The sequence below is a fragment of the Grammomys surdaster genome, unplaced genomic scaffold (genome assembly GCF_004785775.1).
Source record: "Grammomys surdaster isolate TR1022 unplaced genomic scaffold, NIH_TR_1.0 130, whole genome shotgun sequence".
Taxonomy (NCBI): Eukaryota; Metazoa; Chordata; class Mammalia; order Rodentia; family Muridae; genus Grammomys; species Grammomys surdaster.
Genome location: NW_021604588.1, coordinates 8,406,309 through 8,423,367, shown reverse-complemented (window position 1 = coordinate 8,423,367; position 17,059 = coordinate 8,406,309). Strand labels below are relative to the sequence as shown.

General features: G+C 38.6%; 1 protein-coding gene across 1 annotated transcript in view; it reads left to right on the top strand.

Annotated features, from left to right (window-relative positions):
* Window positions 1–13,426: 13,426 nt before the first annotated feature.
* The window catches only part of Mroh9 (maestro heat like repeat family member 9), a 48,102-nt gene continuing 44,469 nt past the window's right edge, over window positions 13,427–17,059 (top strand). The window contains exons 1-2 of the mRNA XM_028760217.1: window positions 13,427–13,451; window positions 14,200–14,246. Coding sequence (XP_028616050.1) covers window positions 13,427–13,451; window positions 14,200–14,246 — 72 coding nt within the window. The remainder of the gene's footprint in view (window positions 13,452–14,199; window positions 14,247–17,059) is intronic.

Genomic DNA, 17,059 nt, shown 5'->3' with positions numbered 1-17,059 from the left:
AAGCAGTTCTGGGGTTAATTTTCCTGTAGAAAAGCAAAGACATTAGAGGCTGGAATAACCTAACGTACTAGGATTGGTCTAAAACACAAACCTCTGTTTCTTATGTCAGTTTTCAAATACCCCTGTTCACTTAATGGCTCCACTGGGAGACAATCATAGTCTGTTTCCCTGGAAGATGCAATACTACGCCCAAGAAAAGTCTTTTTCTAGTGTTCTCTTTCTAGCCTGATTTTTGCACTGTGTCCTGAGCTGGTGCCATGAAGACAGAGAGCAGAGAGGACTGTGGGATGGTGAAGGCAGTGGGCAGCAGTAGCAGAGACAGCCAAGCAGTCAAGGCAAGCTATGAGAACTGCCTGAGAGCTGAAGAGGAAGCCGCTGAACAGGTTGAGTATATCCAGGGCAGGAAGAAAGCTGTGGCAGGGAGATAGATAGGGAGGAGATCTGTGCATGAAGAAAGAAGGCTATAAAGAATCAGGGAAAAGAACCCGCAGACTCTGGTCTTCAGAGGCCTGGAGAGCTGTCAGATGCACACACAGGTCCAAAGGAGCTGTAACACTGGCTGCCATCAAGGAATAAAGAATCCTAGTCAGCCCACCTGGAAGCTGCAATTCAAGCTCAGTCAACAGCTCAGAAAATCTGTTTCTTGGGTCTGCAAAGGAATTATTAGCACTTATAAAGCTAATCCATACCTGGAAGATGTCTGTAGTACCTTACCATTGCCACACTTTCCTGCTTCCACCACTCATTGCTGTCGAATGCCAAGAGATAAGACAACTGCAAAAGATACTATGAAGGGCCTCCCTCTCCTTCCCTACCCGTGTTTCCAGCTGAGAGCGAAAGGACTCCAGCCAGTTGGTTAGTAACCAGTCTATATGTACATACGTATACTATGCAAACAGATGAAAGTATATGTAAGTATGGATACACATACAAATGTGTGAAAATATGTTAGATACCAGCAAGCTATTGAAAATGTTCAGACTGCATTTTGAGACACACGGCCAAGCTTTTCTAGAAGAGTGACCTTCGCTGGGAAAGACCTCTCTTGTTGTCTTTCTCCTCCCCTTCCAGAACTTCACTAGGGAATCTTTGGTGGGGATGGAATGTATGAAAACAAACAAACAATATCAAAACACTGCCCATGCTTCATAGTGAAAATTATGTTAACAATAAAAAGAAATGTTTGAAACAAAGCAACAGAAAGCATAGTGTAGAGAGTCTAACTCGGTGTTAGTTCTCTCCCTTAACCCACCCTACTAATTTCACAAATTCACACTGAATGAATGAGAGAATGAATGAATGAATGAATGCTACTTAAACAGTTTCCAGACAAGCAATAAAAGTGGATATGCTAGCAATATCACATCTCAATTCTCCCTGTCTATGGAGGTGCTAACTTATTTGAGTCACTGCCACCTGGGGGCAACGGTTGACACTATACACACCTGGTTCCTGGAAGAAGTTCTGTCAGACTTCAGGCTTGGAATTGTTACCTCCATTATCCCAATAGAGTTATCACTGCAGTATAGTCCTTGAGTTTTATGCGCTTCTTATTTTTATGTCACAATTTGGTTCCAACCACCACACAGATATGACATAGAAGGTGAAACCATCTCCTGTGGGTTCTGGCCTGGAAGGAAGCCACTTTCCTGTGTGTCATTAGTTTTGTCGTTAAAATGATTCTCTTTCCCATGTGGTTCCTTGCCATTTAATAGAACAATCCCCAAGTTTTATCTTGAGTGACATCTAGTGGTTCCATGTTATAAGAGAAATCGCTGGAAGATACTCTTTAAATTCTTCCAGCCAATGCATTATACTGCAGCTCCCTTCTCTCAAACACTATAAAGGGTTAAAATGTAATCCTGGGCAGGGTGGGGTGGGGTACAGGGAGCAGGAAACACTGTAGGCAGTTCCTTCAGCTGGCTGGAGCACAGAGACACATACAGTGGAGGTTTCAGCGGAAGATGCCAACAATTTACATTTTTCTCTTCTGTTTTAATTTATGGTTATTTTTACAAAAAAGCAGAATGAAACCCAGAATGTTACATTCCATATTGCAAAGCCGTTTCAAAACCATCGCTCAGCAGACCCAACTGTGGTTCAGCAGTCGTGTGTCTTATTCCTGTCTCTTGTTTTCTTTCCACTCATAGATCATAAAAAAATTGGACAAAGTCAAAGGAATTCCCAGAGAACAGAGGGCTTCAATCCAATAAAACTTTCTTCTTCTTAAGTTTTATATACCAAAAATAATATAGCAAGCATTCATGTGTTGAGATTTTCTTCACTAAAAGAACGAAAATATTATGTTCAAAGTTGATCCTGTTTTGTTTTTGTTTTGTCTCTCAATGCAGCCCCATTAGCATCCCTGATATTTATATTGTGTTTACTTCCCACTTCATTTTTGACAAAATAATTTATTCCATCCAAAATGTATGATTTTGCACCCATATTACTTAGGGTGTATTCTAATTATATGCATTATTATTATTATTATTACTATTCACCATGGTTCATCTTTTGGCTTAATAGCTATTTGTACTAAGCTATATAATGGGAGTCTGATTCTTTTGTCTGCTGAGTTCCACTGCTGAAAGAGATTGGTTTGTCTTTTGTAGAAAATTTTTTCCAGTACTGTTTTCTAATCAAAAACCATGTTATACCCACCTCCCAGTAGCTAATTATTCTAGTTCTGTCCTTGTTTGGAACCATTAGCTCCCTGTGGCTCCTGGCTTTGTGTATGCCCACTCTCATGGTTACAGGGATGTTCTGCACTTATTCACAACAGATAACTGATCCCTCTACATTCTGGTCCCTGATGTACCAGAGTAAAGATTTGTAGGATACATGCATGCTACTTTCCTCCATCACTTTCTTTCTTTCCTTCTTTTTCATTTCTGATGGTGATAGTGACATTGGCCAATTCCCAAGGTGCAAACCCTATGTTGGAAAATAACAAGGAAGCTAGAGCCTTTGAAGGAGGACTATTAGAAGCCAAGGAGAACTGAGGAGGTTGAAGGTAGGGGGGTCCATGGTGTGCAACACTCGCTACATGGGCAGGATTTGAACCACTTTAATAATGGAATGAGAATGCAACCTTTTTAGTCTTTTATAAAGTAGAAACTTGTAATCATCCCACAAGATAGGAATAAATAACAAATGCAAAGAAATACCCAAGAAAGTCCAGAAATCCAAGAAAACAAAAAATTTACAGTGTTCTGGAAAAGGTAAAATTTTGAAGAGACATTAAAAAAATAATAAGCTCCTTTAAAAAAAAAACAGTAAGAACAAAACCGGGACTCAGTGTAGCAATCAAGGGCTGAAATATGTGCTGTTCTTTTCTCTTAATAGCTTGAGAAAAACAATTGGAATTCAGTGAAAACATTGGTTCCTTGGTAACTTATTTGTCCTGTTATCATCTTGTTCTTTCTAGCCCAACAAAAGACTTAACAACCAACAACTTCACAACCAAAGCAACTGTAAAAATGGTGTCCTAGAAGCACAGGGGGAGGAGAAAAGGGTTGTATCTTCTCACCAGTTCTCCCAGGAAGCCATGCTATTTGGCCTGTCTACCATGTCTTTATCTGCTCTAGCACAGAGCTCATTTCATGCAACAGCTCTGTTGCCACAGCATTTGTTAAAGCAGGCCATGAGAAATGCTTTGTTCAGCAATGGCCTTGGATGACATGACCAAGTGCATCTAGTGAGCAACTGACCAAACACAAAAGTCAAAGGATGGACTGTCCATAGTGGGCTGTGAAACTGATATACTCTTGGGTATCCTCAGGCTACATACAGGTACAGGGCTATGCACATGCCAAAGACATACCTGAGAAGGCCTAGGCTCTCACTACATTCTGATCTTGAGATTCTACAACCATTAAGGAAAAGTTAAAGCAGAGTAATGAACTACTGGAAATCTTAAAGACATTTGAATAACATAGACAGACAGACAGACAGACACACACACACACACAAACAGTCACCCACAGACAGACACACACACTCACACACATACATATTCACAGACACACACTCACACACATACATATACTCAAACATACACACAGACACACATGTACACTTAGCACCTTGATGAAGACTGGAAGACTAGTTATTTCAAACCCTTTTAGGAAGTCTAATATCAATAGAGGTCTACGAGAGTGAAGAGAGAATTCATTAGTCACATATGACAAATACTCTTGAATCAGAAGAATGAAATGAAGGAATTTTCTACATTTATAAAATAAAAATCCATCTACAATAACAGCAAGAATAACAACAAACATAGACACTGCATTATAGTCTTTAAACCATCCAGGTTTCAGTGAAAATTTCCTGTGACTTATGAGGAAAAAGTCATTCATCACAGAGAAGAACTGATTGTGTGTGTGTGTGTGTGTGTTTCTGTGTGTGTGTGTGGTGTGTTTGTGTGTGTGTATGTGTTGTATGCTTGCATACATGTTTGTATGTGTGCAAGTCAAAGTCTTCCTCTATTGCTCTTTCGTTGAGTTTTCAATACTTGCTCTTTCACTGAACCCAGAGCTCACTGACTGGCCAGGCTGGCTCCCTAAAGGCTTCAAGGACCTTTTTGTCTTTCCTCTCCAGCACTAAGAAAACAGTCATGTACCCAGTATTTTATGTGGGTGCTGGAAATTCAAACCCTGTTCTTGCATCCCCCTAAGCAAAAGCTTTTAATAAATTGTGACAATAGTCAAGTAAAAAGGATGTATAAGAACTGAAAGCACAGAAACAATGTCCAACAAAAAGTATGAAATAATCAAATGCTATATGAGATCCTGTCTATGATAATCCAATGGAAATGATAAAACAGAGAGGTGAGATAATGTAAATGAAATATGCTGATGTCCTGACAGCAGATTTGAGTAAAAGAAGGGAAAAATCAATAAATTTTATGGCATATTTCTTGCTAGCCAACCTAAAGAACAGAAACAGAGAAAATGAATAGAAGCTTATTACTATGGCTTACCATGAAGCACACTGACTTATGCATAACACAGAACTCAGAAGGAGCAGAGAATGAAGGATAGTAAAACATCTGTAAAGATAATAGCCCAATACTCCCCAAATCTAATGAAAACCATCAATTCTAAGAAGCTCAGCAAACTTCAAAGAGAATCTCTGATGAGTTCTAAAGGATCTCTGAAAAAAACAAGTAAAAGTCATCATATTAGAACAGGACGTCATCAATCAAGGTAACCTGATCTGTGATTAGAAACCATGGGGGACCGAAGGCAGTGGGATGCCATTTTCAAAGCACCAGAAAAAAAAAAATCAACCAGTATTTCTAAATATAGCAAAATCACTCCCTGAAACTGAAGTATTGAAGACATTTGGACAAAATCCTTGGTAGGAGAATTTTGTAGAATTTGATACGAGAATTTCCTATAATAAAATAATTATAATAGATAAAATATGAAGGGATATTATCCAGTAACTCAGTAACATGACAAATACATAGAATGCAGAGCTAAAACTTGTAATAGCCAGTGCAGTTATCAGCAAAGAAGATAGCTGGTTTGTTGTTGCAGACCTACAAGCCCGGCCTCTCAGGATGTTAAGGCAGGGGCATCACAAGTTCAAGGCAAGCCTGAACAACTCAGGGAAACAGATAGGTATTCATATAGATAGGGATGTAGATAGATGATAAATGTATGATAGCTAGATAGATTAGAAAGAAAGAAAGATGATAGATAGATAGATAGATAGATAGATAGATAGATAGATAGATAGACATATAGAAGCTTAGTTAGGGTTTTACTGCTGTGAACAGACACCATGAACAAGGCCACACTTCCAAATAGTGACATTCCGTGGGCCAAGCATATACAAACTATCACAGATAGATAGATCATAGATATAATAGGCAGACAGATGGATAGATGGATAGATGATAGATATAATAGGCAGATGGACAGACAGAGAGATTGATAGAATGAATTTTTAAAATGTAAACCTTAACTTTTATTGTTGAAAATTAGAAAGAGAAGGAAATTAGGCAATATGATGGTTTGTATATGCTTGGCCTGGGGTGTGGCACTACTAGAAGGTGTGGCCTTGTTGGAGTAGGTTTGTCATTGTGGGCATGAGCTTTAAGATCACTGGCCTTGCTGTCTGCTTCAGTCTTCTCCTGTTTGCCTTCAGAACAAGATGTAGAACTCTGAGCTCCTCCTGGACCATGCCTGATTGGATGTTGCCATGCTTCTGCCTTGATGATAATGGACTGAACCTCTAAATCAGTAAGCCAACTCCAATTAAATGTTGTCATTTTAAGACGTGCCATGGTCACGGTATCTGTTCACAGCAGCAAAACCCTAACTCACACAGGCAAGATGATAGCCGAGGAAGACCCTCCAGTGAGTATCTTTCCAAAAATTTGAACACCCTTCATACACCAAACTACATTCACAATAGCAAAAACATCCAAGTGAGAGATTACAGTACCTGCCATTAGCATATGCCATAATTACATGAAAGATGACAAGAAAGAAAGAACTGCCCATGTAACGTTTCCCACAATTCTAAGACATGCAATATGGAGAGATACATGGAAGATGGAACAAGAATGAACAGCAAGCCTTGGAACCTAGTATGAGGCTTGACATGATGCAGATCTCATAGCTCCTGCCCTGTGGCCTATATGGAAGACTGTTTATGTCCAAGTTAACTTGGCACCCAAGGGATATTTTTATCACCCATCCTGTAAGCTTAGCTGTTGTCTTGTGCAGAGGAAGATTTCAGGCAGGAGCTGAGTATAATGCAGAAATGAACACAGGACTTTAGAAACCCAGGGTTTGGTTCACCACAGTGTAAGAGGGAGAACCAAGGCCACCATGGAAAAGAGCCAAGAGAACTCGGCCCAGAGAGCTGTTCAATTGGGTCAAGAGCAGCCAAGCTGGAACATAGAAATTAGTAAGTAGTAACAGGGTTATGGATAGAAAATAGATTCTAATGGCATGAAGGTTAGGCAGTTGCCCAGCTATTGTATTGCTCAAAGCATAATAAAATATAAAGGCTGTGTGTGTGTCTTTTACCCAGGAACATGAATTGTCTAAGGTGGGAAGAAACCCTATGCCAGGATTTATTAAAATATTTTTACTACAGTAGGCTCTAATTTTGCCATAAACTGACTCATGACTTATTTATATTTATTTGTACTCCTACAAATTACATAAGAAATATTGTTTTTTTAAGCCCCTGCCAATATTTAAAATGAACTGTTTCTGCTGTTACTTGTTTTTATTTTATTTTTACTTTATCTGGAAACTAATAATTAATTGGTTTGTATTTCCACAAAATCAAGTATGATTAATTGTTATTCCATATACTTATTTGTCATTCAGTTTTCAGTGAATCTTGTATCAAAATCTACCCAACATCTATTCAACTATATGGAGAATCTCCTTTTAGCAATCGGAAAGCTCCCCTCCTCGGTAGAGACACTGTGAATCAGCAACCCTGTACATATGTTAGCACAATGTAGAATGTACCACATTCATTCTCGAATGGAATCTTTGAAACATGCAGTTGCCATGACAGGTGTCAACATTTCCAAGGAATTCCACGGTTGAAAACTATCCAAAAGTATCTTTCTGTAACAGAGTTTCTCTTCACTACTTCATGTCATCAGAAATTTCAGAGAAATTGTAGACAAGTAAGTTGTTTTATTATTTCTGTAGACCACTAAAGGTCTGCTTTTCCTATATCTTCTCTTTATTTTTACTTATTGCTGTTGCTTTATTAAAAGAAAAAGATAACTATGGATAAATTAGGAAATAACTTTGCTGCTGATTCATGACAGAATAGTCACACAATCTGCAGTCTGGATGCTGCGAGTCCAGGCAATCAGTAGTCCAGCTAAGGTATTTGAGATGTTGAGAGCCAGAGAACTGATACCATACATTTTAGGCAAATTCTAAAGGTATGAGGCCATTGTTAAGCACAGGAGAATACCAGTATCCTGGCTAAACAACTAGACTGAAATCTCTGGGTTTGCTGTGCTCTTTGCTGTCCTTGGCAGACTGGGTAATGCCCACCCACACTGGGGACAGCTGCTTTCCTATACAGTTTACCAAATGATATGGCAGTCTCTCCCAGAGACTATCTCACAGACACACCTAGCTGAGACTCCAATAGCTCAGCCAAGTCAGCACACAAAATCCACCACCATAATATCTACTTTCCAGCTTCAATCACTTATCTTCTGCCTTGCAAACATGTAGGGCCATTTTTGTTAACTTCTAACTAAACCACCAATCAGCAGGTACTCACCATAAAAATGTCTTCTCTAAACAACTGAAGTTCGAAAATTGTATTTCTCTTCAGAAAACATCTTTTCCTCAATACAGCTAGATTTTAATAAGCTGGGAAACAGACAAGATTCAACAAGTAGAGAAAACTTCATACATCTAGATAGTACAAAAAAATAAAAGAGCTAGGCATGGCGGTACAAGCATGTGATCCCAGCCCTTGGGTGGCTGGAATGGAAAGGTTCCATGTTTAGTGCCAGTGTAAGCTAACAGAGACCCATTCTTAAGAACATTAGTGAACACACAGGCCATTAATTGTTAAAAATAAATCATCCACATAAACAGGAAAACAAAAATTATATCATGGAGAAAATTCTAGACCTATCCTAGAATTTCTTCATGTGAGAATTTTGAAGAACAAAGTGTTACTGAAGTAAAGTCTTGATATAGCACTAATTTTTTTTAATTGAACCATGGAACATTTAGAAATAAGAAATGAATTTATTCCTGTTAGATAAGGTAGAAGGGGATTTGAGAGTCAATATGTCATGTTTAAAATGAGACTTTATGCACACAGAGTTCCATGGCTACTTCCTGCAAATGATGACTTTATCTTGGGTGATGGGAACAGTGAGGAAAGAACAGTGTAGACAAAGAAATGAAATGAAATGAAATGAAATGTAGCCATTAGAAAACCACCTATGACTCAATATTCAACTAAGGAGAAGCTAATGAGACTGGACTAAACAGGAAACAATAGATGAGTTATTGAGACAGAGAATGGGTAGGGGGAGGTCAGTTTTATAATATTCTAGGGCTACCTGTAAACTAGCAGGAAAACAGTAAAGCTTGAAGTTATGGAACAAAACTAGTTACTCACTAATGGATGAATAGATACAGAAAAAAATAAAGACAAATAGAGTACAAAGTACTAAGGTATTGTTCTGTAATATGGAATTATGTTACGTACAGAAAACTCTGTAGGACTAGAGATGTTCCTGTTAACCAAATTAAGGCAGACTCAAAAGACAAATATCCCACAATCCCTGTCATGAGCAGAATCTAGACTTTAAGACATGAAAGTAAGAGGAACATTGCAAAGAGAAGGATCAACAGGAAGACAGATGAGCATACAGATGAGCGTAGAGGTGCAGACAATGAAAACATATGTATGCATGGAACACCATGGCGAAACCTCTTATTTTATATAACTAGCATATGCTAATCAAAGGTAAAGTTAACTATCAAATTCCCATATTTACTTCTGGCAGAAGGAGATCCTTCATAATGCAAAGCATTTAATGTGAGAGTGCTATATCTTCATTGTGAATGTGTAATAATTTCAAAGGAAGTAACATAAACAGTGATTCCATTAAAAATGGGGAAGTAACAAATGTCAATTGAATAACTGAGAAAATATTGTTAAGGAGTAAATAACCTAGATCTCTACATTTAATGAACCAAATTTATATCTATAAAGTGAACTTTAAAGTAAGAATTTAGAGAACAAACATTGCAACTTGGGGAAGCAGAGGAGAAAAAAGAACAAGGGCTATGTTAGAAACAGAACAAACACAACCAACACTTCAAGAAAGATCCTAAGCCTGCAGAAGAGACTGGGGGAAGCTAAAAATGCAGAATTTGTATCCCCCAACAGAAAAAAAAATGATATGAATCAAGATACTTAACTAAAACCTGCCATAAATAATAGGCTGGAAAGCTCACTATGCCTCTAGAGAAGTTAAAACAATCAGTGCTGCCTTAAACCCTCTTAAAGCTACATACGTAAAAGATAGACAAGTAATTCTTTGAAAATTCAGGGAAAAGTTCTACACAGAAGCAAGACAAGGGCAAGCCAATCTTCACCTCATCCTCAGCAGACCTAGAGGACAATGAAGCAACACCTAAGAAACCCTCCTGGAAAACATGGTAGCTCATGAGTGCCATAAACAACCAATGTTTTTATTCAATAAAGTAAAACAAACAGTTCTGAACATGAGACCAGTTGTAGGAATGTAATCACTAGGAGCTCTTCAATAAGCTAATAGAAAAGGAACTTTATTAGTCCAGCAAGAAATGACCAAAGAAATCCTGACCCTGTGCACAGACTTCATTCAAATATAGAGCTAAAGCATAAAGGAAGGTGACGGTGCCATTAGCAAATTGTATGGAAATATTATGTAAATGATTCACTAATGAAGTAATAAAGTAGAAGATATGGAGAAGGAGAAGGTCATATAAGTACAGTGATGGCAAAAAAAAAAAAAAAGAAAAAAAAGCTGGGCAGTGGTGGCACATGCCTTTAATCCCAGCACTTGGAAGGCAGAGGCAGGTGGATTTCTGAGTTCGAGGCCAGCCTAGTCTACAGAGACAACCAGGTCTATACAGAAAAACCCTGTCGCGAAAAACTCCAAAAAAAAAAGTACAATGATAGCTTCCTGTTAATACTTATAGATTATTAATTAATCAAGTACTAGAAACACAAAGCATGAAGATTTTAAGTAACTTAGTCAAATATAGTTTTATATGAGGAGTGAAGAAGGGGAGAAAATATAAGTGAGAAAATTTTGTATTTGCTCCAATTTGGGAAGCAACAAGTTCTGTCTAAAGTTTATTTGACTTAAAAAGTAAGTCAACTTATCATTGGATCAAAAAGATAAACACTGCTGAAGACCACCCCCAGCTTGGGAGAGAGTCCTGAGAAAGAAGTGTTTGGTAGCAATGGTTGAATGACTCAAAGTCAGTGATGGATGAGAGCTGACAGCTCTCTGTGTATAGCTCTCTGCTCAAGATAGTTCTCTCTTCCAGACCAAAGCCCAATCAATTATTGTGTATAAACTACTACCTAAGGAATTGCATAAAAATTCAATCATGTTCCCCAGGTTCCCTTTTGATTATCTCACAAATCAGCATTTTATGAACTTAGCCCCTTGATTCTAAAGACAGAGCAACATGTCCAAAGCTGCCTAGTTCTGCTTGCTAGAGCTGGAACATGAAACCCATTTCCCTATTACATTATCACTAGCTTTCTTTTTCCAACTCCTTCACTGCCTAAGCTTGGCTGTCCTGGAACTTACTCTGAGAAAAACCTTGAACTCAGAGATCTGCATGGCTTTGTTTCCTGAATATTGGGATTAAAAGTGTAAACCACCACACCTGGACATAAGCTTTTCTTCACCTAGAACTTGCTCTATCCCAGGCTGGCCTTGAACTCAGAAATATGCTTGCCTTTGTCTCCTAGAATTAAAGGAGTGTACCACTAGACCTGGTCTGAACCTTTTTATGGCCACTATTCCTCAAGATCTGAATCAAAAACATGTATCTTCCAGCCTCAAAATCTGAATCACAGGTGTGCCTTCCATTTCTGGATTGCAGTTCATTCCAGATTAAAAGTCCAAACTATTTCCTGTTCAACTGCAAACACAAACAATAAATTTAGCTGGGTGGGATCATTCCCTAAGATGGCCACTCCCTAAATCTCTTTATCTCCTTCCTTAATATCTTTCTGACAAAGCTGGCTCATTAGTGCAACTGCCTCTGTTCTTTCAGGTCCTCATAGAATTCATATTGCACCCTTATATTTTACATAGTTGAGAAATCCTATAAAAATCAGTTCTTACGTTGATCTATATAATCCTGAACTCATGTTTTCAGAGTTCTTTCCCATAGCCCTAAAGGCTGTCCTGAAGGTCACAGTATTTCCATTTTTCCGAGGAAGATGGACACTTTCTCAATTCCTGGAATCATGCTGTTTCTGATTATCATGGAGTCATTAAGCTTGGCAGGTATAACAGTCCCCAAAGGAAGAACATAAAGTAAAATATATACTTATTATACAAATGAGTCTTATGCCTACAGCAATTGTCAGCACTTAAGAAGACCTATGCCCTGCTGGCTCTGATCCTGGGGCAGGAACTGTGTCATACCTTCCCTTCCGCAGCTATGTTGGACCTGGCACCTTCCTATTAAAAGAGTACATGAACACTGTCTGTATGTGTCTCATTCTCCCCCCCCCTTTCACACACACACACACACACACACACACACACACACACACACACACACAGTGAAAGAAAGCATAATAAAAGATTTAAAAGTAAGAACAAAACGACACAGCCTAAGCTGTGGGGACATTCTGCTGCATTAATAGATGGGTATGGATTGGATATAATAAATGGGTATAAATTGGATAGCTATTAAAAGACATGAATCTGCTTAAATTATAACCAAATGCCAGCAATACAGTTTATAGTGGTAGCATCTGCAAATGAAATCTTTCTAAGGATTGAAATTAAACAGTTTGAAAATAAAAAGACAGGGAAAATCTGTTTGGAAACAGAGCAGTAAGGACAAGACAGAACAGAAAACATGAGTTGAGCTTTGAAGTATTGTATATGAATTTGTTATTGTTTTTATAAAGAATTGCACAATGATGAAGTACAAGTCATAATGACTACAATTATGCAAAGCCTGACTGTTAAAAAAAAATAGAAGACAAGCCTCAATATTCTTGACACTAATGTTCCTGCCTCACAAAATTAAAATAAAAACTGAGCCTCTGATCACACTGGCTCTAATTTTTATTACACATCGAGGTAAAGGGATTTCAGCTATAATTAAGAACAACGATAAGTTGTCTTTGAATCAGTCTAAAGAGAGATTATCTGAGTGGGCCTGACTGAACCTCAGGAGCCCTGTAATTTCGTCTCTAATCGGTTGGAAACAAGACAGTGTAACTGGCCCATGGACAGGGTCGTTATGATGGGAACTGTGGGTGGGTTCTAGAAGATAAGGGTTGGCCTTGGCCCAAACCTACAGAGAACAAGTCAGAAGCCTGATGGGCTCAAGATGTGTTACATCAATAACCTAAGTGACCCTGAAAGAGGATGCCCAGCTTTAGAGGATACAACAGTCCTGGCTCATATGACTGTGACCAGAGAAAAGGGACCCTGAGCAGAGAGTATAAAAAGCCTATGCTTAGCTTGGACCTACAAAAACTAAAATGACAAAAGAAATGTGACAATTAAGAAACTGAACATGCAGTACTTGGGGACCTAAGATGGGAAATTAATTTTGTATTAATGCCCTGTATTCCCTTGTAGCGTCATTGGAAGACTAATTCACGCGGCAGTATGGCTCAAGAATCCTCACGTGGCAGTATGGGCCAAGAATCCTCTAACACAAGTAAGACTTTAGAGTGTGTGTGTGTGTGTGTGTGTGTGTGTGTGTGAGAGAGAGAGAGAGAGCGAGAGAGAGAGAGAGAGAGAGAGACAGAGAGACAGAGAGACAGAGAGACAGAGAGACAGAAAGAGAAACAGAGACAGACAGATCTGTTCTTGTTTCCCAGAAAGACATTCACAGCACTTGCATACCAGTATATATTATGATAGATATTTTTGCATAAATTCCATAAGAATAGAAATAACACAAATTTTCTCTGGTCATATGCAAAAATTGAAAGTGGAAAACTTTAATACATACACATATTAAATTTTCTGATTATATTGGATGGACGATATTGTCACAGGAAACTTTTTCCATTCACAATGTTATCAGTTATATTCAGGATAGTCAACAGGAATACATTGACACCTTATCAGGACATTTTACCACAGTAAAAATTATTGTGAACATTTTCTTTTCATAAAAAAACTAATGCTGAGATTTGAATCATAGATTGGATCATAGACTCCCGAACACCCTCTGCTTAGAATAAGTGCCACTCAGTATTGGCACATTGCTCTTGCATGAGATGACTTAGTGTTTGCTACTTTCCGTTATGTGCTGCTCTGGAATATACATAACGGATTTATTTGTGTGTGGTTTTACCATCTAAGTCAGTACAACTTGAGTTTTAGAGATAAGGTCTAAGGTAATGAGAGAATTGCATTTTCATTGTTCTTTACATATTCCTTTTCCTCTTCCTGCCTAGTGACTCGTCTCCAGACTCTGCAGTCCACTGTGTCTTGGTACCATGTGGTATGTGATATTCTAAAAGGGTATTCATTACTGCATCTGAAATATCCTGAAGAGGAACCATTACATTCACTGTCTTACTGCAGATTACAATTAGAACTTAACTTGTATGAATAACAAAGAACAGGGAGGCAACCTGGTGGGAACCCACCTAATTCTCCCTTATAGCATTACGATCTCATTCATTTAGAAATGGCCTTCAGCACTGAGTTAAAAGGATCTACCCCAAACCTACTAATTCTCCACCCCCGCCACACCCTGATGGTTCTGAAAGTCTCAGCACTCTGATACCATTACTATGAAAACCACCAAACTTAAGCCCCGCTCCCTCAGCTCCACAAGGGACAGCATCATTTTTCTGTTCAGAAGCCATCCCGCTTTGCATCTCTCTTTTTCTACTTATCTTCTACTATTTTCCCCCAGGCTTTTCTCAGTCTTCACTACTAGAGGTCAGAGAAGTAACTTTTTTACTTTTCTGCTCTTCGAAGTATGTAAAATATTCATTGTTTTCAGTGGTCATTCATCCGCCAGTTAAAAAAAGACATGGATTTAAATATTGAACTTTTAACAAATTCTATCTCCATTTTCTATCAATATTTAATTTAAGTCAATATTGGTTCAAAAATTAATACCACAATAAAATGTGTAAGCTTTCAGGAGTGGGTCAGAATACTTATTAAAACATTTCTATATAGTTTTACAATGGTCCTAGGTATAAAAAATATTGATAATTAAAATTAAAACATAGGTAGCAGTTGATGGACAAGTTGAATTTTGCTAGCCTAAACATGATGTCATTGCCAACATCTGTAACTCAAAGGAAGGAAAAAGAAAAAAGGAAGTGTTAGTATTTTATTCACACACTTATTCATTCATGTATTCAAAAGTAGCTTTTAGAGTATCTGTGACATGTCCAATATCATGCTGTAGTTTTGACATGCAAAACAACAAAATGTAGAAACTAGTTTCAAATTGCCTGTAGTCCAATGGAGAAGTGAATTGTGTTAGTGCTAAGATATGTCTGTAACTTATAAGGAAGGTACAGCATGTGGCATAAGACAGGCACATGCTTGAAGGCACCTTAAAATTTACCTGAGGTTAGAGAAGACTTAAATGGACTTTGTAAGATGAGTGAAACATCCAATTAAAAGAGAAGTTCATTCCAGGGAGGGAGTGCAGCACAGGTATGGAAGAAAGCAAAGCAAGAAAGTCATGCAATTATATACTTTAGGTACATTTCCCTAGGACACAGATTCTAAATTGGATTTTTACACCTAGCAGTTTTGTGAACTTTCAGGTTATAAAGGATTAGGGTTGGGTGTAGCTGGAGCACCAGGGTTGGGTAGAGGGGAGAGATGCAATGCTATGAAGTTGGAAAACTGCTTTCAGCCACTGCTGTGGAGTTGGGGCATGTCTCAAACCAAGATGGCTCTTCAGAACTTACCTTCTTTGAGACAAAGAGGTAGACTAGCCTTCTGCTTTACACCAAACAGTCATTTGCAGCTAATGACTTCAGCTAACAATTAGCTGAAACTTATTTCTAGAGAGGAGGCACGTGTTCTGATGAGAGGAAGTTCTCTGGATAATGAAAATTTCAGACTACTCGGGTAAAAATGTAAATTTCAGAGAGGTCTCAGTTGCCAATCCTACCAGCAACCAAGAAAATGTATTTTAACTCTGAGGCAAAGAGGGATGATCAACAAGGGCTTCCCAGCCTCCACCCAGGACAAAAGTGCATGTGCAATGAAGACTCCAGGTCGGAAGTGGGTAAGGTAGCCTGCCTAAACACGCAATTGACAGTGTTCCTTTGAGATGCGTTAGCAAGTTATAGATGTTGACTCACTGAGTCAAGGGAGTCACATTGCTTCAAAAGAAGAATAGATTTCAGGAGTGGGAGAAGCCGCTCACTTGTTAAGAACACATGCTGCTCTTGCAGAGGACTGGGTTCGAATTCCTGGACCCACATTGGGCTGCTCCTAACTGCCTCTAACTCTACTTTCTGAAAATCAAATGTTTTCTTATGGTCTCTGCACACTTGTACACATATATGGGTAAGTAGCCATGCGCATGTGCATGTGTGCCTGTGTGTGCGTGCACACACATCACACACACAAAGACAAATCTTTTTTAAAAAAAAAACCTGAATGATAACTCAGAATGATAAAAAGAAAAACTGAAAAAGAAACTCATTAGAAGGCATAGCAAGCATCTGACTAGAAGATATCATTAAATACAGATGGTGTAAACCAACTCCAACCTGTAGCTGGATAGTGAAAGGGACAGCCCCCTAAGGGATTGAGTTCCTAGTTTGCAAGGATTTGTACCACTGGGGCAGGAGTAATGACCAATGGGAGAGAGATAAGACATCAGACATTGTCTTAGGGTTTTACTGCTGTGAACAGACACCATGACCAAGATAACTCATGTAAGGACAACATTTAATTGGGGCTGGCTTACAGGTTCAGAGATCCAGTTCATTATCATCAAGGCAGGAACATGGCAGCATCCAGTCAGGCATGGTCCAGGAGGAGCTCAGAGTTCTACATCTTCATCTGAAAGTTGCTAGCAGAATACTGGCTTCCAGCCAACTAGGATGAGGATCTTATAGCCCACATCCACAGTGACACACCTACTCCAACAAGACCACACCTCTCAATAGTGCCACTCCCAGGGCCAAGCATATACAAACCATCACACTGTGTAACCCTACATGGCTTATTTAATACTGTGGATCGAAAACGAAGGATAGAAAGAAGGAAACAGCAAAGGAAGGGATGTTGGAGGAAGGAAGAAAAATAAATTCTAGAGCTACAATC